At 49.2% G+C, this 18,615-nt stretch overlaps 1 protein-coding gene across 4 annotated transcripts; it reads left to right on the top strand.

Moving 5' to 3' along the window:
• Positions 1 to 294: 294 nt before the first annotated feature.
• LOC309449763 (uncharacterized protein) lies at positions 295 to 14,107 on the top strand. Of its 4 annotated transcripts, XM_082072143.1 has the most exons (4): positions 295 to 1,318; positions 11,412 to 11,451; positions 11,695 to 11,796; positions 12,884 to 14,107. In XM_082072143.1, the coding sequence occupies exons 1-4, from the start codon at positions 1,225 to 1,227 to the stop codon at positions 12,972 to 12,974; spliced, it is 327 nt and encodes a 108-aa protein (XP_081928269.1). In that variant the 5' UTR covers positions 295 to 1,224; the 3' UTR covers positions 12,975 to 14,107. The 4 variants fall into 4 exon arrangements, 1 of the variants encoding a protein (XP_081928269.1); XR_014186000.1 differs by lacking the exons at positions 11,412 to 11,451; positions 11,695 to 11,796 and adding an exon at positions 12,089 to 12,209; XR_014186001.1 differs by lacking the exons at positions 11,412 to 11,451; positions 11,695 to 11,796; positions 12,884 to 14,107 and adding an exon at positions 9,801 to 10,603 and having other exon boundaries at positions 295 to 1,111; positions 1,199 to 1,318.
• The last annotated feature ends 4,508 nt before the right edge of the window (positions 14,108 to 18,615 follow it).

The following is an 18,615-nucleotide window of genomic DNA, read 5'->3' as shown; positions in this document are numbered from 1 at the left end:
ACCGTAGTTCGGTTTAATTCTCGGATAGGCCTTGGTTCTGACTGTGCACTCGAACGGCAAAAACTACAGCAGAAGCTGCCGTGGCTTTAACGTGCAAGGGGCATGAACGTTGTGAAGCCACCTGTGTTGCAGAGTGTCCTGGCTGCGGTGCTGAGCGTTAGATAGATTTGAGCTGAGTAGTGGAATTGTTTTGTTTTGGAGAGGGTGGGATAAACTTGGAGCACAACTTGTGAGGGCGGTATGTCGTGGGTAGGTTTTAGTATTAAAATAAATAACTTACACTTCTTCTATGGATAAACAATGTTTAATCCAATTCCTTGTATTCCTTAGACACGTGTTCGTTAGAGCATAAGCAAAACAGTGCTGGGTGCGCCGGGGATTCACTCCGCCCAACACGCACACCTTTAACAATAATAAGTATGCTTAAATACAGATAGGTATTACATATTCATAATGATCCCAGGAACGCCTATACGTATTCATAAGCTTTCCCTGCTTCTGATTAAAATGAGTCTCAGATAACCATTTCCATAGACCGTTCCCTGTTGCGCCTGCGCATTGCCACTTGGTGAATTTGAGGAGGGGTCTTTGGGGGTCTTTGGATGAAGGCTCCTTCAGCTTCGTCACAGTGAACTTTTTACCTTTGGCTCATTATGTTGAATGGGCTGGAACCCAAGCTGCCAAGTCGATTGAAACCAGACTGGCGCCCCCTTTTGCTGTAAATCTTCGTTATCTTGTCTCCTCAAGTTTACAGCTAGGTGCAGTAAAACTTCTTCTCTTGGCATTCGATGGGGTTCTGTTCTTCTTAACATAAAGCTCTAAACTAAGCATTTATTGTGTGACTAAGCCTTAAAGTGTTAGTTCATTAGTAGGCACCCATTATAAGTTTTAGTTAACCCTTAAAATGTTAGTTCCCTCTGTCAATATAACTTCATATCCAAGTTTCGTGGAGCTTAACCACCTTTTCCTTGTTCCAGGTTCAGAGCCCGTGCCTCATTTGGTTATATCTGTAAACATTCAACATCTTAGCACGAATCACAAGTGCATTTTTCACAGTTCCCCCGTTTTCTTTTTATCCTCTTGATTCGTGCTTTGGCCTCAAAGTTAGCTAGTACTTGCCTAGCAGCGGCCAGGTCCAGTTTGGTGTTATCTTTGAAAATCATCAATTTATACCCTGTTCCTTTTGTTGCCATTTCAGGATCTATAGGCACGGCTGAGATTTGCATGGCTTGGACTACTGAATGTATTAACCGAATAAAGCACGGGATCATACACGGTACAAACAGCTCCCCCAAAGAAGTGATCCCACCAATGGCCGGTAAGTATAGAATTCCATTTCTGTACTGGGACATGCGCAAGTCGTTTTAACTCCTCTGCTATTTTCATGATAGCTTCCCCATTACCATCTATTTCTAAACAACACTCAGAAGTATTCCATTTCCCACAGACACCCCCTTCTTCAGCTAAAAGATAATCTAAGGCTACCCGATTTTGGTCCACTGCAGCCCTGGTCTGAGACAATTGTCTTGCTATGAGATTCAGTGCCTCAGCTGTCCGGTTGCTTATTATTTCAACCGCTGCTTGCAACCGGATAATTCGGTTTAGCATGTATATTGGGGTACGGTATCCCCAGCTTCCATCTTGGGCCCAGGTGGCTGGATCATAGTATTCAATTATCCTTTTCGCAGGCCATTCATCATCTTTCCAAGTTTGCGTTCCTCCTATGGGGACATTTGTTAAACCCCTCTTCTCTGTGTTTAAAGTTTCGTACAGAGGTTTCCCCAGATGACTCCCTTTTTCCTTTGGTAAAAGGAAAAATGCTGGTTGAATTATCTCTATTGTACAAGACCCTCTCCATTTAGGCATTAACTCATTCTAAGCTCTATTCCTACATATCCAAAATAATCCATCGGGGGCTTTACATGGTTCGTTAACATCGGTAGAGCCAGGATTCTGCCAAGATCTCCTTAAATCCCCCATTTCCTCCAAGGGGTTTGCTTTGCTTCGATTCTTCCAGCATATCGTTTCATTTCCCAGGCTACAATTTCGAGACCAATATCCATCAGGTGGACCTGGCCATCGAGTGGGAGGAATAGAGGTATTTGATGAATTTGCCCGTAACACTGACTTACAAGGGGTTTGTCCAACGTATTCAGTAAAATCCAGTTTACCATCATCCCTTGATAGGCATATCTGCCCTATTATTAAGTGACTTAATACCCATCCTTCTGGTCTTTTTTCTCGAGTTACGTGAGTTCTGTTCCGTACCAGTAATCCTTCTGGGCTTACACTCTCTCCTCTCCAAGGCCACCGTTCTGCCGTTGGAGACCCCCCACATATCCAGCATGATGTGACGTTTAATTCCCGGGCTATCTTTTCCATAAGATCTATAAACAGGTTTTTCCCTACTGTTGGTAATTGTAATCCCTTGTCTTTTTTCCTTATTTCTTCATACTGATTGCTATTTTTCGGTACCAGTTTCTGTTTCTCTTGCCTTCTTTTCAATTCCTCAGTGGTACTCTTAACTAACTCCTCCTTATACTGATCTTGCGCCCCCCCTCCATGTCGAGGGTTAAGATTGCGGGGTGACAATAAAACCCTGGCAGATGTATTGTTAACCCCCTCTCCCCCCCTCTTCCCCCTTTTGCCCCTCCCTCTCCCCCCTTCCCACTCAGGACAGGAGATCGGGAGGGAAAGAAGGACAGAGAGAAGAGAGCTGGAAAAATTAAAGATGTTTTACTAATGCTACTAATAAGAATAGAGAAAATAATAAAAATATACAAAACCAATCTTGAAGGTCTCAGCAACTGCAGAGCCGGCACCCAAAGTCCTGGATTGGACTCTGTAGCCAACTGGAGCTGGATTCAGTCTGTCACTAGGCCTCAGTTCTCAGGGATGAGTAGCAAGATCCTCTCCTAATGTCAGCCATAAGGAAAAAAGGGACGAGATCCTCGTGATCTCCCACTTTTATATGAAGCATTCACGTGAATGGAATGCTATACACAGTTGGTCAGTTTCTTGGTCACTTTTTTCTCGTTGTCCCTCTCGCGAGATGTCCATCCATGCTTATCAATATGTTTGCATTCCATTGCTAGGTTTGCCAAAACATGGGTCTGGTTCTCCAGGAAAGTGTAGTTAATATGAAGGCTTTAGCTGACAGGCAAAATTCCTGAAAGAGAAACTTGTTTTTAACAAAACCAGGACACCCCCCAAGGCTCACTATTTGGCAGCCCCATAGCCCCCCAAGGCTCACTATTTGGCAGCCCCATAGCCCCCCAAGGCTCACTATTTGGCAGGCCCATAGCCCCCTAAGGCTCACTATTTGGCAGCCCCATAGCCCCCTATAGTTCACTACTTGGCAGCCCCATCGCCCCCCAAGGCTCACTATTTGGCAGCCCCATCGCCCCCCAAGGCTCACTATTTGGCAGCCCCATAGCCCCCGTAGACTCACTATTTGGCAACCCCATCGCCCCCCAAGGCTCACTATTTGGCAGCCCCATTGCCCCCCAAGGCTCACTATTTGGCAGCCCCATCGCCCCCCAAGGCTCACTATTTGGCAGCCCCATCGACCCCCAAGGCTCACTATTTGGCAGCCCCATCGCCCCCCAAGGCTCACTATTTGGCAGCCCCATTGCCCCCCAAGGCTCACTATTTGACAGCCCCATCGCCCCCCCAAGGCTCACTATTTGGCAGCCCGATAGCCCCCCAAGGCTCACTATTTGGCAGCCCCATCGCCCCCCCAGGCTCACTATTTGGCAGCCCCTTCGCCCCCCAAGGCTCACTATTTGGCAGCCCCATTGCCCCCCAAGGCTCACTATTTGGCAGCCCCATCGCCCCCCAAGGCTCACTATTTGGCAGCCCCATCGACCCCCAAGGCTCACTATTTGGCAGCCCCATTGCCCCCCAAGGCTCACTATTTGGCAGCCCGATAGCCCCCCCAAGGCTCACTATTTGGCAGCCCCATCGCCCCCCAAGGCTCACTATTTGGCAGCCCCTTCGCCCCCCAAGGCTCACTATTTGGCAGCCCGATAGCCCCCCCAAGGCTCACTATTTGGCAGCCCCATCGCCCCCCAAGGCTCACTATTTGGCAGCCTCATCGCCCCCCAAGGCTCACTATTTGGCAGCCCCATTGCCCCCCAAGGCTCACTATTTGGCAGCCTCATCGCCCCCCAAGGCTCACTATTTGGCAGCCTCATCGCCCCCCAAGGCTCACTATTTGGCAGCCCCATCGCCCCCCAAGGCTCACTATTTGGCAGCCCCATCGCCCCCCCAAGGCTCACTATTTGGCAGCCCCATCGCCCCCCAAGGCTCACTATTTGGCAGCCCCATCGCCCCCCAAGGCTCACTATTTGGCAGCCCCATCGCCCCCCCAAGGCTCACTATTTGGCAGCCCCATCGCCCCCCAAGGCTCACTATTTGGCAGCCCCATCGCCCCCCAAGGCTCACTATTTGGCAGCCCCATCGCCCCCCCAGGCTTACTATTTGGCAGCCCCATAGCCCCCTGTCACGGGTTAAGATTGCAGGGTGACAATAAAACCCTGGCAGGTGTGTTGTTAACCCCCTCTCCCCCCCCCCTTCCCCCTTTTGCCCCTCCCTCTCCCCCCTTCCACTCAGCACCGGCGATCGGGAGGGAAAGAAGGACAGAGAGAAGAGAGTTGGAAAAATTAAAGATGTTTTACTAATGCTACTAATAAGAATAGAGAAAATAATACAAAATATACAAAACCAATCTTGAAAGTCTCAGCAACTGCAGAGCCGGCACCCAAAGTCCTGGATTGGACTCTGCAGCCACCGGAGCTGGATTCGGTCTCTCACTAGGCCTCAGTTCTCAGGGATGAGTAGCAAGATCCTCTCCTAATGTCGGCCATAAGGAAAAAGGGACGAGATCCTCGTGATCTCCCACTTTTATATGAAGTATTCACGTGAATGGAATGTTATACACAGTTGGTCAGTTTCTTGGTCACTTTTTTCTCGTCGTCCCTCTCGCGAGATGTCCATCCATGCTTATCAATATGTTTGCATTCCATTGCTAGGTTTACCAAAACATGGGTCTGGTTCTCCAGGAAAGTGTAGTTAATATGAAGGCTTTAGCTGACAGGCAAAATTCACTGAAAGATAAACTTGTTTTTAGCAAAACCAGGACATTCCACCCCTTATAATATGCCATTCACTGAATACTTAAACCTTATCAATACAATCTATGAACACAATCTAATTAATCACTACTACTATATATATATATACATATATACACAGGAGTAATTAATCAGTGGACCATCCTTTAAAAGGTTCATTAAGTTCATTTTGTCACAACAGTCTCCCAGGGCAGGAAAAGTGGTGCAAGTGCATCTCATGACCACTGTTTGTGGGTTAAAGACATCAACTTCGAAGAATTTGTCAGGCGCCCCTCGAAGAAGTTAGCTCTGGTTTCATCATCACTGTTTTGATCTGAAAGACACTTATTAAATACTGTTAGTATGGCAATTCACATCCTGCAGTTCAGTATTGAATATTTTCACCTAAACTCAAATCCCCTTGAGGTACACACCAAACTTCTCCATCCTTAAGCATCACCCACCAGGTGCTGCCAGGTCCCTGGGCAAAAACAATCCCACGAATGGGCTTGATTTGCCTGAGGCAGGAGTAACCCAGACTGCCTTTCCTAACATGTTTTTCATGTGTACTACAGGGACTTTATCTCCTTCTACAGTCCGTAGAATTTCTGATTGGGCAGGCCCGGCTCGATTGGTTGATCCCCTGGTGTTGACCAACCAAGTGGCTTTTGCTAAATGTGAATCCCAGTTTTTAAAGGTTCCACCACCAAGTGCCTTTAGTGTAGTTTTTAGCAAACCATTGTACCTTTCAATTTTCCCAGAGGCTGGTGCATGATATGGAATATGATATACCCACTCAATACCGTGTTCTTTGGCCCAATTGTCTATAATACTGTTTTTGAAATGAGTACCATTGTCTGATTCAATTCTTTCTGGCGTACCGTGTCGCCAAAGGACTTGCTTTTCAAGGCCCAAGATAGTATTTCGGGCTGTAGCATGAGGTACGGCATATGTTTCCAACCATCCAGTGGTTGCTTCCACCATTGTAAGTACATAACGCTTACCTTGACGTGTTTGTGGAACTGTAATATAATCAATCTGCCAAGCTTCTCCATACTTATACTTTAACCATCGCCCCCCATACCATACAGGCTTTAACCGTTTTGCTTGTTTGATTTCGGCGCAAGTTTCACATTCATGAATAACCTGTGAAATAGTGTCCATAGTTAAATCCACCCCTCGATCGCGAGCCCATTTATATGTTGCATCCCTACCTTGATGCCCTGAAGCATCATGGGCCCACCGAGCTAGGAAAAGTTCACCTTTATGTTGCCAGTCCAAGTCCACCTCAGCTACTTTAATCTTAGCAGCTTGATCTGCTAGTTGGTTGTTTTGATGTTCCTCGGTGGCTCGACTTTTAGGCACATGAGCATCCACATGCCGAACTCTCACAGGCAGGCTCTCTAGCCGAGCAGCAATATCTTGCCACAGTGTGGAGCCCAAATGGGTTTACCTCTGCACTGCCAGTTGCTTTTCTTCCATTGCTGTAGCCACCCCCACAAGGCATTTGCTACCATCCATGAGTCAGTATAGAGATAAAGTATTGGCCACTTCTCTCGTTCAGCAATGTCCAAAGCCAGCTGGATGGCTTTCACTTCTGCAAATGGACTCGATTCACCTTGTCCTTCAGTGGCTTCTGTAACTTGTCGTGTGGGACTCCACACGGCAGCTTTCCACCTTCGATGTTTTCCTACCAGACGACAGGATCCATCTGTGAACAGTGCATACTGCTTATCAGTCTCTGAAAGAGTATTATATGGTGGTGCTTCTTCAGCACGTTTTACTTCCTCCTCATCTGGAGACATCCCAAAGTCTTTGCTTTCTGGCCAGTCTGTAATCACTTCTAAGATCCCTGGGCGACTGGGACTTCCAATTCGAGCTCGTGGCGTGATCAATGCAATCCATTTACTCCACGTAACTTCGGTCGCACGATGTGGAGAGGGAACCGTCCCTTTGAACATCCAGCTCAGCACCGGCAGTCGCAGTGCCAGGAGGAGCTGTGCTTCAGTACCGATCACTTCAGAAGCAGCTCGAACTCCTTCATATGCTGCTAGTATCTCTTTTTCAGTTGGAGTATAGTTGGCCTCAGATCCTTTGTATCCTCGACTCCAAAAACCTAAGGGTCGACCTCGGGTTTCTCCTGGTGCTTTCTGCCAGAGGCTCCAGGTAAGTCCATTATCTCCGGCTGCGGTGTAGAGCACATTTTTAACATCTAGTCCAGTCCGAACTGGTCCAAGGGCCACCGCATGAGTTATCTCACGCTTAATTTGTTCAAAGGCTTGTCGTTGTTCAGGGCCCCACTCAAATTGGTTCTTTTTTGGAGTCACTCGATAGAGAGGGCTCACAATGTGGCTGTAGTCAGGGATATGCATCCTCCAAAAACCTACAACGCCCAAGAAAGTCTGTCTCCTTTTTATTAGTAGGTGGAGACATTGCTGCAATTTTGTTGATCACATCCATTGGGATCTGACGACGGCCATCTTGCCATTTTATTCCTAAAAACTGGATCTCTCGTGCAGGTCCCTTGACCTTGCTTCGTTTTATGGCAAAACCAGCATCCAAAAGAATCTGAATTATGCTCTCACCTTTCTCGAAGACTTCTTTCGCTGTGTCACCCCATACGATGATGTCATCAATATATTGCAGGTGTTCTGGAGCTTTACCTTGCTCCAGCGTGGTCTGGATCAGTCCATGGCAGATGGTAGGACTGTGTTTCCACCCCTGGGGCAAGCGATTCCACGTGTACTGGATGCCTCTCCAGGTGAAAGCAAACTGCGGCCTGCACTCTGCTGCTACAGGAATAGAGAAAAATGCATTAGCAATGTCAGTTGTAGCATACCACTTAGCTGCCTTTGACTCCAGTTCAAATCGCAGTTCTAGCATGTCAGGCACAGCAGCACTCAGTGGTGGGGTAACTTCATTCAGGCCACGATAGTCTACAGTTAGTCTCCACTCGTCACTAGACTTACGCACTGGCCAGATTGGGCTGTTAAAAGGTGAGCGAGTCTTACTGATCACACCCTGGCTTTCCAATTGACGGATCAACTTCTGGATAGGAATCGAAGAGTCTCGGTTGGTGCGATATTGCCGGCGATGCACCGTCGTGGTAGCAATTGGCACCTGCTGATTGTCAACCATCAGCAGTCCTACAACAGAAGGATCATCTGAAAGACCAGGCAAATCAGACAGATGTTGAACTTTCTCAGTGTCCACAACTGCTATACCAAATGCCCACCTATACCCTTTTGGGTCCTTAAAATACGCTCTCCTGAGGTAGTCTATGCCAAGGATGCACGGAGCATCTGGACCAGTCACAATGGGATGCTTTTGCCAGTTTTTTCCAGTTAGGCTCATTTCAGCCTCTACAGCAGTCAGTTCCTGGGATCCCCCAGTCACTCCAACAATATTGATGGATTGCATTCCTTTATAATTAGAAGGAATTATTGTGCACTGAGCACCAGTGTCCACTAAAGCTTTGTACTCCTGGGGGTGTGTTGTACCAGGCCATCGTATTTGTACAGTCCAATAAACTCTGTTATGCCTTTCCTCCACCTGGTTGGAGGCAGGGCACCTCTAATTTCTGTTTTGCACAGTCTCTGGGTGTGAATTAGAGGTTCCTTCAAGAGCATCAGAATCTCTTCTGCTCCTTTTGTAAACTGGAGCAGCCACCTTCCTAGGAGTTTTTCCTTTGATCTCACGTACTCGTTCTTGAAGTTCTGAGGTAGGTCTTCCATGCCACTTATTCATGTTTTCTCCCTGCTCATGTAGGAAGAACCACAGTGAACCTCTTTTTGTGGGCTGCCTCTGTCCTCTCTCTCGAGACTGGAAACGCCTTTTCCTAACAGCTGAAACATAGGTTTGTGCAGGTCGTGAATGGTATGTGTCTTCTCTGAGTTCTTTGATTTCTTGCAACAGCTTTTCAAACAGGTCATCAGATTTTTCACACAGTTTCTCTACAGCAGAGACACAAGCCCGTAGAGAACCAGCAAGGCTGTCCTCAAAGTTCCGGAGCTGCTCAATCACTTTCAGTAATATCTTGTGCACCTCCAGCTGACCAGACCGTTCCTGCCAATGACTTAGCATATGCAGGTGGTGCACTTTGTACAAATCTGCGCCACAGAGGTCGTGTACAATTGATTCTATCTGGGTCTGTCCCCTCTTGGCTGTTTGGTCCAAAATAGATGATCTCTTGCACAGCTAATTCTCTCAGGAACTGAATACCTCTCTCCATAGTATTCCATTTCCCTAACTTGGATATACAATCTTCCTTGTAGGGAAATCTTACTTTCACAGCTGCCAGGAGTCGGGTCCAGAGAGTAGTGGCATTAGACTCTCTTGCAATTGCCCTATCAATGGTGGAATCTCTTGACAGAGATCCCAGCTGCCTGGCTTCACCACCTTCCAATTCAATTGTTCCTGCCCCATTGTCCCAGCATCGGAGCAGCCAGGTTAAAATATTCTCGCCTTCACGACGACTAAAGTCTTTTCGCAGATCTTTCAGCTCACCTGGAGAGAAGGACCGAGTGGTGGTCACTTCATCTCCTCCCTGTCCTGATGATGATGATGCCCCTTGGGTTGATGTTGGCCCTGTGCCATCATCTGCTGCACGGGTAGTCTTTCTAGTGACTTTCTTACAACCGGCAACTGATGCTGATATGGGTTTACCATCATTTGATTCATTTCCAGAGTCTGAATGACTGTCACAGTGGTTACTGTGGTTACAGCAGCAACAGTGCCCAGTGTCTGAAGGAAGGGGGGCTGCCTTTGGTGCTGGAGAAGTAACGTTATCAGCAATGGCCTTGACAGAACTCTGCGTAGGAGCTGTACCTTCAGCCTGCGAAGCCGCGGTTGGGACGGCAGCAGCTGCAGCTTTTGCTGTTTTGCTCTTTCTCGAGTGGCCAGGAGAGCTTTTTGCTAAAGCTTCCAAAGACGCACCGCAAATCTCAGGACAACAAAGAGACGCAAACCTCCTGTTGAACGCCATTTCTCTTAACAGTAACAGAAACTGACACACATTCAGCAAACCGGATAACACCATCACAGTTCTATCAAAACTCCAAGGATATTCAAAATTCTCTAAAACATTTGCGAACTCCCCTAGCGATAAAACTAAAGTATTGTTAGTCAGCCTTTCTAAAGATTCGCTCGACCAATTAGCAAACACAGAGCCATACTGCTCTTTAATCTCTCTTGGAGGCTTTTCAAGGTAAAGCAGAAGTGAGTAGAAATTCATTAGCGGCTGCAGTACAATGAAATAAACCAGTGACAAACCACACAGTATCATCATGATCATTGTCCAGTTCCTTGTTGTTATATAATGAATACTTCGATTTAAAAAGAAAGCCCAACACAGATATGGAATCAGTGAGCACAATGTAGAAAACAACTGATACAACTTATGCCACAACATCTTTAAATCAGTGTAATTCACTTTGCCTTAATACCACTAAATAATATCCAAAGCAAACAGACACGCGAGTATCACAACTCTATGAGTTGGCACCGTGCCAAGAAAACTGAAAGGTACATCAGAGCAGTAGAAAGCCAAAAATCTTCAAATTTACCCCTTTCTTGCCCCACGTTGGGCGCCAAATATCTGTGGAGGGTTAAGATTGCAGGGTGACAATAAAACCCTGGCAGGTGTATTGTTAACCCCCTCTCCCCACCACTTCCCCCTTTTGCCCCTCCCTCTCCCCCCTTCCACTCAGCACAGGCGATCGGGAGGGAAAGAAGGACAGAGAGAAGAGAGCTGGAAAAATTAAAGATGTTTTACTAATGCTACTAATAAGAATAGAGAAAATAATACAAAATATACAAAACCAATCTTGAAAGTCTCAGCAACTGCAGAGCCGGCACCCAAAGTCCTGGATTGGACTCTGCAGCCACCGGAGCTGGATTCGGTCTCTCACTAGGCCTCAGTTCTCAGGGATGAGTAGCAAGATCCTCTCCTAATGTCGGCCATAAGGAAAAAGGGACGAGATCCTCGTGATCTCCCACTTTTATATGAAGCATTCACGTGAATGGAATGTTATACACAGTTGGTCAGTTTCTTGGTCACTTTTTTCTCGTCGTCCCTCTCGCGAGATGTCCATCCATGCTTATCAATATGTTTGCATTCCATTGCTAGGTTTACCAAAACATGGGTCTGGTTCTCCAGGAAAGTGTAGTTAATATGAAGCTTTAGCTGACAGGCAAAATTCACTGAAAGAGAAACTTGTTTTTAACAAAACCAGGACACTCCATCTGAACAGCTGCACATAGCAGCTTGTGTAAAACAGATACTCTGTTCTCCCCTAGGGCAGGAGACAGAGCCCACACCGAGTCCACCTTTCCCTAGGTGAGTTGCTACCCATAACTTCTGCCCTTGGATTTCACATTTTTCCAATTTTGTTCTGTCATAACACCCAGAATTAACATGAGTGTGCTAACTGAGAACATCCTGTGTCAGTCGTCCTATTCTCACGCGCTCATAGCATTTGGTACAGGGGTTGGCCAGGCTAAGTTGGGAACAGTAAGTCCCCACTCCTAGCAAGAGGATCAGGTCCAGGTTTCTACACCACCTGCCTCTCTGGCCGACCAGGTTGCAGCCGCAGCCGAGTTCGTCATCTTCTCGGCAGCAAGGGCGGCGTGGAGTCGAGGACGTTCTCGGCGCACCCCAGGGATTTCTCTGGAGGTGGCTCCGGTATGTACGTATGTAAATGGCATTTTAAAGTAATGAGCTGCCCAGTGGGGCTGTTTTCCTTTTCTACCTTTTTTTTTGGAGTGAATCAATGGGGGGACTCGGGGGGTGACGATGATGTTACCGGAGGAGCAGGCCAGCGAGAGATGGGGGCTCACAGCCCCAAAATGCCTGAAGAATCAGGGTGTTCAGCGGCACTGTGGCGAGGAGAAATTTCTCCCTGTCCGCTGCAGGGAAAACAGAACAATCCCCCATCAAAGCTGTCCTAGAGAAATACTTGCTGTTTGTCATTCAGGCTCTAGAACGGCCCAGTGTCCCGTTAAAGGTTGCGGTGGTGCGGGTCAGGGATCCCCAGGCTGTGCCGGGACCACAGGACGGCTGCTGGGGGAACCAAAGTCCAGGACAACTTCTCAGAGGTAAGAACCTTTCGATTTGTTCTCCTCAGGACACGTCCCTTTGCCTCTGGACCCCTCACAAGCTTACTCGCCTAATGTCGCCATAAGCAGAAGGGACGAAAAAGGGCCAAGAGGACAAGATCCTCATGATCTCCCACTTTTATATGAAGTATTCACGTGAATGGGATGTTATACACAGTCGGTCAGTTTCTCGGTCACCTGTTTCTTGTTGCCCCTCTTGCAAGATGTGAATCTGACCTTAGCAACAAGTTAGCATTCCATTGCTCTGTTTACCACAACACGTATCTGGTTCTCCAGGAAAATGCAGCTAATATGAAGCTTTAGCTGACAGGCAAATTCACTAAAAGAGAAACTTGTTTTGTAACAAAACCAGCACAGCCCCCCACCGCGATCCCCTCAGAACTCCTCTGATTCCCATCTGCTCCTCTCAGGACAGCTCTGCTTGTCTTTTTGGGGCCCTGAGAGCCCCCATTGACCTTCTTTTACCTACCTTTGTTGTTGTTGCCAGCCTATCCTGGTGTTTTCCATCCTTCGGGACTTCCTTGTTACTGTTGTGAGAGTCAGAGAGAAAATGAGGAGTCTGTGTGACTTACAACTGTCATTGTTGATCTGCAGTGTTTTAGAGACGGATTCTTGCAGGATTGATTTCTGGTTTGTCCTTCCCTCCTCCCCAGAACGCGGCGCTGGTGCGAGTTCCCCAGTACACGTGTGTGTGTCCAGCCGGTCCGTCTGGGGGCGAGCGCGTCAGGGTGGGCAGACGGCTGAACGGACGCGCTGTCAGCGGCTGCCGGACGAGCTGGGACTTCTTCGACCGTGTCCAGCCTTGTGCGTGTGGTTTGTTTTCACTTGCAGGCTGAAACAGCAGTTTCCTTAACGAAAAACACCCCAGCATGTCCCCCAACCCCCAACAAAAATAACGCCAGAACTGCCACCGAAAAAAACACAGGGAGGTTTTAAACGCACTGTTGGCGGAGCCGGCACCGACGATCTCTGGACTCATCGAGGCGCTGCGGTGGGTTTTCCTGGAAATTCCAAGGCCCTGGTGTGTTATTATTGTAACTACTTACTTACTGTAAGACATTTAGAACGAAAACGTAAATAAGAGTAACCAGAAGAGTCTTTGGGAGTAAATAATGCCTGTCATCTACTCTAGCTGTTACTCAAAACTCTGCAGACAGTAATTATCTCCAGTTGATGTAGTAAAATTTAAAAGAGTGGAATATAAATACTGGAGCACTAATTGGAAGTAATACCTGTAGAGAAAAAAACTCTAGTTTATATCTATAATAAAAAATAATGTGTGCTAGTTAATCCGGCTGGTAGTAATGTAATGATAAAAATGTTAGAGTGTAAATAAATGAAATTATTTAGGCATGAGCAATAACTGAATTTAATTTCAGCCATTACTTGGTGAACTAGGCAGCAGTTATTCCCAATCTGAATCCTAGTTTAAAAACACATTGTTTGGAATTCCTTTGAAATGGTAAAGGCAGAAAACTAATGTGGAGTCATTGGTAGCTCCATTTGCACAACCATTATGAAATAAACTGCAGGCACGAATGACTGCATAGGAAACAAAGTAAGGAAGCTTTAGATTTTAAACAGCATTGGAAAGTAATCGGGAGTGTTTAGTATTTAAATTATAACAGAGCCATGAGATTGGAGGCAACAAAGCTCAGAACCAGACGGAGTCAAAATGTTACTTCTTTTTTTTTAAAGAGAAGTAAAAAGGAACCACTAAATAGTGGCTGTTTATAAATAGAGGTATTAAAAAGTTCCCAGGCAGTAATGATTCCCAACAGAACAGTAAAAGATATGTAGATGTAAAATAAAATCAGAAAACAGTGAGTTATGACAGTCTGAATTTAACCACAGCTTTTCTGGGGTTGTGCAAGAACATGACCAGTATTAATTACTTCTGAGTTAAAATAAGGGACAGCAAACTCGATGTGGTTAACAACAGTTAATTTTAATTTTTCAGTGTGCTGTCCAGTCTGGCCTCTCCCTCCAAGGGCGTGGTCTGACAAAGCCACACCCCCAACTCCACCCCGTCCAAGCTCCGCCCCTGCCCGTCTGTGCCCTCCGTGGGGGCGTGTCCCTTACAGACCCCTCCCCTTTCATCCCACCCCCAGCAGCATGATGCGTCGAGGCCCCGCCCCAAGCTCCACCCGCAAACTCAGCCCCTGCTAAACCACGCCCCCTCAGAGCACGTGCTGTACAGAGCCCACCCTTATCTCGGCTCCACCCCTCCCTTCCTAAGCCACGCCCCCTTCGGGCGTGCCCCTCCCTACCCCAAGAGGCTCCTCCTATGGGGGCGTGACATGCGGAGGCTCCACCCCCAGGCAGACCTCCCAATGGGCGTGTCCTCCCAGTCCCCGCCCCTCAGCACTGACCCCACCCGCGTGGGTGGGGCCACACTCAGCTGCGCGCGCTGCGGCCCCCCCCCCCCCATAGGTGACCCCAAAGTAACTCCATAGCAGCCCTATGGCTGCCCCACCGGTACCGCTATAGCAGCCCCGTTCCTGCCCCATAAGCTCCAGACACGCCTCTGAAGAGCCCCCACAGCAGCCACTTCAGTGCCCCGCAGGTTATCACCACAGCCGCCCCTCCCGCCCCACGGCCGCCGCTCGGGACCCCCGGAGCCCCCGGCCCCGCACCCGCCCGCAGCCCCGCAGCGCGCGGGCTCGCGCCCCCGGTGCCGGTGAAGCCGCGTCCTGGCTGCGGCCGGAGAAGCCGCCGGTTCCCGCCCCCACATCCCCGATCGCTGCTGCTGCCGCGGCCGGAGAAGCCGCCGCTTTTTCGCCCCCCCCACATCCCCGATCGCTGCTGCTGCCGCGGCCAGAGAAGCCGCCGCTTTTTCGCCCCCCCACATCCCCGATCGCTGCTGCTGCCGCGGCCAAAGGAGCCGCCGTGTTCCGCCCCGGACATCCCCCGATCGCTGCTGCCGGAGGAGCCGCTGCGGCCGAAGGAGCCGCCCGTTTTCCGCTCAGCCCCGACTGTCCTCCTTCCTCCTCAATCGCCGCCCCACGCCGCCATGACGTCTCCTCTGCCGCCATCTTGTCTCCCTCTTCTGTTCGCATTCGCTACTTTATACCGAGGGAGGGAGGAGGCGCTCGCTGATTGGCTGACGGTGTCAGCCATGGAAGTCGTCCATTGGCTCATCCCCACGTGGGGTTCTCAGAGGGGGTGAGAGGAAGGCGCTGATTGGTCACCGTGTCGCTGAGGGGAGGAAGGCACTGATTGGTCACTGCCTTTCTGCCAAATTTCGCGCTCCCAGTAACCGGCGCTGATTCGCTAGCGCTCCTGAGGTAGAAAAGGCGCTGATTGGTCGCCGTTTTCCCGCCGACGTTCGCCCATAGCAACGAAGCGCTGATTGGGCAGCGCGGCTGAGGGGGGGCGGCTCGTCCATTGGCCGGAGGGCGGGCGGGGGGCGGGACAACGAGGTGATAAAGGGGGCGGCGCAGGGCGCGCGCGGGACCACACACGTGGAGGCGGCAGCGGCCGCGCGAGCTCCTCAGCGCTGACGAACGGGCTGAGCACCCCCCCCCCCCCCCTCCGCGGCGGGAAACCCGAGAGCGGCCGGAATCGGGTAACGGGGGGGTTAGGGCGGTAATTATCGTGCGCGTGTTAATTGCGGCTCGGCGGGTTAATGAGCGAGCGGCGGGCGGGGGTGGGTTTGGGGGTTTTGATCGGAATTGGGGTTTTAAAGCCGCGGGTTGGGTGGGGGGGCGGTTAAGGCTCCCGGAGCCGCTTTAACGGTTCGAATCGTTGTGTTGGAAGCGGGAGGAGCCGGGTCGGGGCTTTTCTCAGCAATTCGGCTTTTAAAAGTTTTTTTTACGTACTTTTTGGGTATTTTGGTGCCGATTTGTGCCAAAAGGCGCCTTTAAAATCTGTTTATTGAGGGTTTATCGGGAGAATTAAAGTTCAAAGCTCGGGGGGATTTGGGGCTTTTCCCGGGATTGTGAGTCCCAGTCAGGGTTTTAGAGCCCTTGTTTATTTGAATTGTTGTGTTCAAAGCGCTGTTGGCGGTTTTGTTCCCCGCGGGTCGGGCCGGGCTCCTGCAGCTCTGCACTGTCCATCGCTCGGCGCTCGGAGCCGCTCGGGCCGTTGGGCTCCATCGGCTTTTAAAGGTTCGTTTATCGCGTTTGGAGCCCGAGCGGCCGATTCGCCGCTTTAGAGCTTTTGAATCCACTGTGATCAGAATTTCTGCAGTAGATTGATGTTTAGAGCCGGGGGGATTCGGGGCTGTTTCCAGGGTTGCGAGTCCAAATGCTTTTTTTTTTCTTTTAACCGCTTATTAATTTAAATTATTATATTTAAACGGGGCTTTTTGAGGTTTTATGAGGGTTTTTTTTGAGCATTTTGGGCGGTTCTGAGGCTCCTAAAGCCGCTTAATTGTTTAAATTATTAATTGTTAAAAGAATTTAAATAGTTGTCGAAATCAGTGTGTAAATGATTGTATTTAAAGTCGGGAGGGGCATTTCGGTGCTTTTTGGGGGTTTGGGGCTGAATTCACTTTATTGAACGTGTCTGGGGGGGTCCCAGATCTGGTGCTGATTTGCGCCCCAAAAAAAGCTTTAAAAATCTATTTATTTACAATTTACTGAATTAATATTTAAGCGGGAACAAATTCGGCTTTTTAACCCGCCGCCATTTTGTCTCCCCGTCCCGTTCTCCCCCCACGCTGAGGGGCCGAGGAGCCGCTCGCTGATTGGCCGGTGCCGTCTGGCGGGAAAGCCTCCCGCTGGCCCCGCCCCGCGCGCTGTCTCGAGGAGAGGAAGGTGAACCCGCTGCATTGGTTACATGGGATTTTACATTTAGTTATGGATTTTAATTTAGTTTAAATTAATTATAATTTATTATTTATTTTATTAAATAATATATTAATATTAAATGTATAGATAAAATCCATATAGTAATATACTACAATAAGATATAATATGATGAATAGCAGAAATATATATAATATATAATCTGATATAATTAACTGATCAACTAATATTCAATGATATTACTTAATGTAATTTATAATTAATATATAATGGCATAATATAATGATATATAACTTAATATTGTAATAATAATATTCATTATATAATATTAATATCTATATTAATATATAATTTCTATGTAATGTATCTAATCTATTTTTACATAGATATCTTATTATATAAAGCTGTGAGGGACCATATTTGGGCGGGTTTTTGAGATTTTTAAGGCTGCTTGGTCTCAAATTCAATTTACTTCATTTTGGGGCTGTTTTTAGGATAATTTGTGCTCAAAGAAGCTTTTAAGATCCATTTTTTTGGCAGTTAATTTGCTCACTGGGTTAATACTGAAGCGGGGGGATTCGGGGCTGTTTCCCAGGACTGTGACACAAATAACGGCCCTTTCCTTCCCTTTCCCACTGCAGCTCCTGCTCAGAGAACAGCGAAGGCAGCCTGGCCGCCCCCCTCCGGCTGACTGCGCCCCCCAACTCCGGCTGCCTGCGCCCCCCAACTCCGGCTGCCTGCGCCCCCCAACTCCGGCTGACTGCGCCCCCCAGCTCCGGCTGACTGCGCCCCCCAACTCCGGCTGGCTGCGCCCCCCAACTCCGGCTGACTGCGCCCCCCAGCTCCGGCTGACTGCCCCCCCAACTCCGGCTGCCTGCGCTCCCCAGCTCCGGCTGGCTGTGCCCCCCAACTCTGGCTGGCTGCGCCCCCCAGCTCCGGCTGCCTGCGCCCCCAGCTCCGGCTGCCTGCGCCCCCCAACTCCGGCTGCCTGCGCCCCCCAGCTCCGGCTGGCTGCGCCCCCCAGCTCCGGCTGGCTGCGCCCCCCAACTCTGGCTGACTGCGCCCCCCAACTCCGGCTGGCTGCGCCTCCACTGCACACCATGGCGGGGACGGGAGGGGGGATCACAAGGGTCTATGGGGCGGTGTGGGGGTCAGGGCGCCTATGAGGTCAACAGGGCTGTTGTGGGGAGAAACACCCCTGAAGAGGCTGAACACCCTGCAGGTGAGTGAACCACACGCTGACACACAGTGACCCACAGTGCTCCATAGCACCTCCATTCTGCCCTATAGATCACAACACTGCCCCACAGCACCCTATAGCTCCTGTACTCTGCCCCATACATCCACAGTAGTGCCCCCCAGCACCCCATGGCTCCTGCACTCTGCCCTGTAGATACCCAGTACTGCCGCACAGCACCATATAGCTCCTGTACTCTGCCCTATAGATGCCCAGTACTGCCGCACAGCACCATATAGCTCCTGTACTCTGCCCTATAGATGCCCAGTAGTGCCCCACAGCACCATATAGCTCCTGTACTCTGCCCCATAGATGCCCAGTACTGCCCCACAGCACCATATAGCTCCTGTACTCTGCCCCATACATCCACAGTAGTGCCCCCCAGCACCATATAGCT

The sequence above is a fragment of the Streptopelia decaocto genome (assembly GCF_964273445.1).
Source record: "Streptopelia decaocto genome assembly, chromosome: 24".
In the NCBI taxonomy this organism is placed as follows: domain Eukaryota; kingdom Metazoa; phylum Chordata; class Aves; order Columbiformes; family Columbidae; genus Streptopelia; species Streptopelia decaocto.
Note: the sequence above shows the minus strand (reverse complement) of the source record. Positions and strands in the feature narration are given on the sequence as shown.